At 36.3% G+C, this 6,000-nt stretch overlaps 1 protein-coding gene across 1 annotated transcript in view; it reads right to left on the reverse strand.

Annotated features, from left to right (window-relative positions):
• Positions 1–2,515, reverse strand: part of LOC149804313 (serine/threonine-protein phosphatase PP1-beta catalytic subunit) — a 44,894-nt gene extending 42,379 nt beyond the window's left edge. Inside the window, exons 1-2 of the mRNA XM_089938736.1 lie at positions 2,361–2,515; positions 288–419 (exon numbers count right to left, since the gene is read on the reverse strand). Of these exons, the coding sequence (XP_089794862.1) occupies positions 288–419; positions 2,361–2,412 (184 nt within the window). The 5' untranslated portion in view covers positions 2,413–2,515. The remainder of the gene's footprint in view (positions 1–287; positions 420–2,360) is intronic.
• Between the last annotated feature and the right edge of the window lie 3,485 nt (positions 2,516–6,000).

A 6,000-nucleotide genomic window follows, 5' to 3' on the forward strand; every position in this document is an offset into this window, starting at 1 on the left:
CCCCCATATTGAATTTATATAGGAAATGTAGCAATTGCAAAGTTGTGTGGCAGGGCTTGTGATTTTTGTAAAGTCACCAGCCCTAGGCCTGTGCCTAAAAACATTTTTCTTTGAACACTGAAACTTAACAGCCATACCCACTTGTGTCAACAAGCAACATGTGTATAGTGTACTAAACAATGTCATCTGATGCCAAAGGGCACAATTTAAAACAGAAGTATCTTGCTTGTAGTTTCCTCCAAGTTAAAGAAAAACATGTTTAATATTTCAAAAGTCTGAATAATTACCACAAATTTTCAATGGAGCTTCAAGCTCCAAAAGAATTGGCTGGCTGAGAAAAATTTCTCGCGACTTCAGGCATAATGCACGAACTTCTGCCTCTGTCATCTGAACTGTCTTCCCAGGACGGCATCCTCGCACTAAAATATAACAAAATGATAACTCAGACACAAAACATTTTTCTATAAAAGTTTTTGGGTTTCATTAATATTGTTTGACCCTGATTTTTTTAATCTTATAAAACCTGATGTATCATAAATGCCCAGCACATTCCTGCATTAGTGTCATTGCTTAGTACCACTGCAGTCCAGGATCCAATGTTAGAGTCCATTTCAAAACAATATAATAGATATACAATTCCAGTTTTCTGAACCAAACAGTAAATGAGAACAAGAAGCCTTGACAACATGAAAGATGTGTTGTGCAAGTTTGTCTTTCTTTAATTTTTAATGTGTATGCATTTCTTATACCATACATATAAATATTAGGCACAGATGCTTCTGCAAAACGGGGGCATGGACAAAAATTGATGTTAACTTTTACACTATTCGTTTGAAGTTTAAAAGACCACGGCTGTGTTAAGTATGTCACAGGTCCACGGGATCTCAATAACAAGATATTCTATTTTAATTAAATGATTTCTCTTTTTTTCATAAATATGCTTTAATATTAAACAATTTCATTCTGGATTGCAAGGTTTGCATCAGCTACCACTATGTCTGCTAATTATGCGCAGCAGGTTAATTCTGCACAACAATATAACATTACTGTAAACATTGGATCATGTGTTGTCTTTGGTCGAATATCCAAATTGTCTCAAGAAAGAATGATCGTCCTTTTATTAAGGAAGTGATATTCATGAAGTGTACAAAAATATACATTTCTACTCTAAATGCACATGAAAATGTGATTTCTAAATGTCAAAATGAAGACCCGCTCCTTGACCTTCTTGAGCTTGTAACCCAGAAATTCCTATCTGCTATGTATCTTTTAGAATCATACAAATAAATACAGTATATAAAAGATGAAAATGTATACCTTAAAACAATACTGCATTTGAATCCAAACTTCCAATTTTGCAAGAAGCTGTCCCAAACGTACAAAATTGTCTGCTATCCAGATGTCAACTTGCCACTAGAATGGGATTCTCAAGAAACTAGCCGGCATATAGCCTGTTTCTAAATTCTTCAGTAATTTTTTTATTCTCATAAACGAGACGTTGTAAACACATTATATCATATTCATTGGTGGTTCTCTTCAACATAATAGCTTTTTTTTTGTTTTTAAATGAATTTTACTAAATTTTTACAAGATCAGTTTAGTCTGCTTAATATCTCTTGCCATTTACTGGCTTTGTTACATTGAATTTTGTAAAACCAGCATTAAACCTAACCATAACTACTTGACCAAAATGCTGACAGAAACAGTCCAAAGTAATGTATTTTCATTTCAATAGCCTTATTAATAAATATTACATCTTTTCAAAGCTAATCGCAGAATAGGCTAACATATCGCGAGTCAAGAAAACACAGGGGTGGTATCTGTCATGTTCAAAATTAATATTATTCTGAACAGAGTATTCTAGTGACAATTGCCCCTTTTGAAATGGTAAGCACTGCAGAAATTTACTTTCGTCAATCGGTCGAATTCGGTATGCGTTTTGCTTCAATACTGGTGAACGCAAACCTTAGGTGCGCAGAAATGCCCGACAGCACTGTATATCAAGATAACGCCAACTGACATAAATCTTTTACATTACAGGAAGTGGTTAGATATGTTTGCATTTGTCACATTTCCAGCGTTCCAAAACCGGTACAACTCTTATAATGGTCGCAAAAATCCTTCAATTTTATATCAGAACTCTATGGATAGAAAACAACGTTTTACTGACTGTTACCAGGAAACGGTAAAGTTGATCAACTTCGAAATCTTTAACAGGAAGAGCGCATATTAATGTTTCCTCAGAGTTTAGAACCGAGTTCAAATGGCATATCAAGTGTATCTGATCCTGTTTTCAAATTTCATCTGAAAATTTTCTTTCATTTCGAGGCCTGGGGAATCAAGTAATTGTATGCAAGTACCTTCCAAAAGTCGGGATATTAAGCTGTCAATATTCAGCTCCGTCTCCGCCATTTTGCTTTAAGTGTATGACGTTGTTCGGTGCGACACCTGCCTTGTAACTAATCGTAATGTACTACAGTATGGATTTTATTACTTATTTTATATAAACCTGATTTCTAATATATTCTGTTTCAGACAAGTATTATCTATACAGTTCGGTAACAATACCAGTCTAAGTAAAGTTTATGCTGCAACGCAGAAGGGAGACTAATTATTTAATTGTTGTGCATGGGTTGGTCTTAAATGCGCAATAGATTTTTTTTTTTTATGAAATGGAATATCAGCTTACTAAAGGGAAAAATAAAATTATTCTTTAAACTGAATATCTTTGAAATTAATAACATAAATGTAAATATTGTGCTTGCTATAATTTTAGTCGCTACATAATTTACATGTTTTGATCATATTGACTCAACTGTGAATAAGGGTTATATTTGGCAAAAACGGCAAAAACTACATTCAAAATACCGATATACGGGAATGACTCATTACTTGAATGTAGATGCAGAATGGAATCGTCGTAAAATATACCTTTTTTTCTTTTTTTCTAGCTTCTAGACGCTTTTATACTTCAAACTTCGTGCAAATATTAATTTATCTGATTGCTGAACGTACAAAAAATATTTAGTCCAATATGATTAAAATCAGATCTCCCTAGTCTTTCATGTATAACAGCGTATTGTTTTAACCAGATTGAAAGCCGTCATCACTTAAAGTGCTTCTGCATTTTTGTATTTGTGTTGCAAAATGGAGCACTGGCATGCGAAAACGACTGTTTAGATGTAGCCAGTGTTATAATGTGCGTAAGTGTTATACCGGTTGTTGTCTTGCTATTATATGTTTACAGTGTACAGCCTGCTAGATCATACATTACTATGTGTAGTAGAATACGTGTGTGGAGATTGTCTTATGTAGCATATATATGTATATGTAAGTAGGCAGAGTGAGTGAAAGAATATAAGTGTTAGCGAAAATAGCACATACATTGCATGTTGGCGCGCATAACTAACCCCGCCCTATCATCCTTTCTCTCGACGCAGTCTATCAGTAGGGTACTTGGAGAGCAGCTGAAAAACTCTCTCCAGTACTTAGCACTTGTAGAATATATATATCTACATCTACTTTGGTATTTCTTTTACAAGAATTATAAATAATAAAAAAAACTACGTAGAAGTCTTAGTTTTGGTAAGGATTGTAAATAATTATAATTATGGATTTGCGTCGCGTATGAATTGTGTGAAGATTGTATTGTATTGTCTACATTATAATTCTTGTTAGTATTGTACTTGAATTTTTTTTTTATTTTTTTATTTTTTTTTTGTTTGTTATTTTGTTACATGTTGTAGGTTTAATGGCCACCCTACGTCAGTAAATAAATCTATCATGATTAGGAAATGAATCATCGTTATTTAAACATACTGCATAGATAAACCTACCCAGATCCACCACAACCATGACTTAAGCGCCTAAAACCACAAGAAAACATTTGAAAGAGTACTATTTCGTAGAAACAGAAAACAAATTATGTCGCATTGAGTATGTACGTGGATAGAACTGAAAAAGCGAGTAGTGTTACGTAGGGCTTTGGCCCCACTGGCCTCTTTCCAGGCCCGGCCCTAGGGCAAGGCGAACGAGGCAACCGCCTTGTATCCGCGCTTTCAGGAAATCAACTCCGCAATGCAATTTTTGGCTTGGGACCCCGGTCATCGCTTTTGCTGCCTTGGGCCCAACATGCTGCCTTGGGCCTCGCACATCCTAGGACCGGGCCAGTCCTAATACTAACCTCTTCATGCTGAGCCCCAAGCGAGGCAGCTGTTAGTACCATTTTTGTAAGTCTTTGGTATGACTCGGCCGGGGATCGAATTCACGACCTTCCGCATCCGAGGCGGACGCTCTAACCAATAGTCCACTGAAGCGGTCTGAAGATTGTTTTGGTTTCTCTGTCTGTAAATCTGTGTTGTTTCTTATTTGTGCTCGTAATTGTCTGAGAGATAGTACCACCACAACAACAACCAAGACAGAAGCAATCTCAACAACAACAGCAGAACAGACAGGAACTCGAGACGGGGAAACAACAACAACAACAAGTCAGAGATTGTCCAAGAAACAACGAAAAGAAAAACAACAGCAAGAACTAGGACAAAAGGTAACCAAGAAATAAAGAGAGACTGAAGAAACCAAAATAAAACAAGTATTATGAAGCACCACGACAGAAAACACCGAACAGGAAAAACGAAAACAACCAGAACAAAGACGGAGCCAGCAAGACCAACCAGTTCAAAACAAACCGACAACCAAAAGAATACCACCAACAGAGACAAAATCAAGCGAAATAGAACAACTATCCCTAACAGAGGAGGAAATAAAAGAACAAGACAGAAGTAGAAGGATAAAAAGAATAAAAGAAAGAGAGAGGAAGAGCATAGAATGATGGAAACCTACTTACTGGACTATGATGAATGTCTTGAAGATTATTTCGAAAATACATATATTTTGTTTTTTACAAACAAACCCCCACCCCCAATCTCTCTCTCTCTCTCTCTCTCTCTCTCTCTCTCTCTCTATATATATATATATATATATATATATATATATATATATATATTCTACATAAATACATGCAGAATATGGAAAATAAAAAATCTCAACAACAAACCATAGCACACGTGCCTCTCGGCAACTTAAATAGTAGGGCAGGAGCCTCCCTAACTGGTCTTGAAGATCAAAAGGGTGAGAGCACCCTCCCCCCAAAAAAGTGAATTTCCGTTTCTGCCAAAACTGTTTCAAACTCAGCCGCACTGGTTATTTTATGTTTAGTTGAAGCCGATTACAAATTGTTGATCTTATCGAGATTGCTTTATGTGGCTGCAAGAAATTCGGAATAGGTGCGTATTCATGAATGCAGTCGCATTGAAATTAATTTACTAGTACCAACCGACACACCGGTTGCTATTGATATAGCTGCGACAATAATTTCGATCGGTGCATATACAATGACTAATGTGGTTGTGATTCCAGTCACACCTAGACCAGCAGTCGTTGCTTCAGCAAGACTACATATAGCATCTACGACCAAACGCGCGCGTTTGTATTTCACGATGAGCGCGGTTTTTCTGGGTAATTTCAATAAAAGAAGTGAAAATAAGTCGGCTATTTGCTATGGTTGTCGTTTCAGTTAGTTTTTCTCCTGTGATTAATATTTTTAAACTAAAACTCCAAGAAGTTACACACGTGATGGTGCAGACACCTTAGCGATTTGTTCATCCGCATATTGTGTTTTTTTGTAACCTTTTGATATACGCAACCGACATACCGTTGTTTATGATTCCACCGTTGTCAGTGAACTCAACCAGATTCTTTACTGCAAAGTCGCCTTTTATCTTGGCACTGTTTTGAATGTCTACGTTTGACGTTTTCAGTTTGCCAGGTTGATCTTCAAAAATCACATGCTCACATGGGTCGACACCAACAACAACACGATTAGTAAACTCAGACAAATCCGCTTAGATGGCAAATCGGCTCGCATCCACATCAGCACCTTGCAAACATCCTTAAATGTTAAGACACATCGTTGTATATTATCAAACGTATTTTAATGTG

Source organism: Sinohyriopsis cumingii, chromosome 2 (assembly GCF_028554795.1).
Source record: "Sinohyriopsis cumingii isolate HCF-2022 chromosome 2, ASM2855479v2, whole genome shotgun sequence".
Classification (NCBI taxonomy): Eukaryota; Metazoa; Mollusca; class Bivalvia; order Unionida; family Unionidae; genus Sinohyriopsis; species Sinohyriopsis cumingii.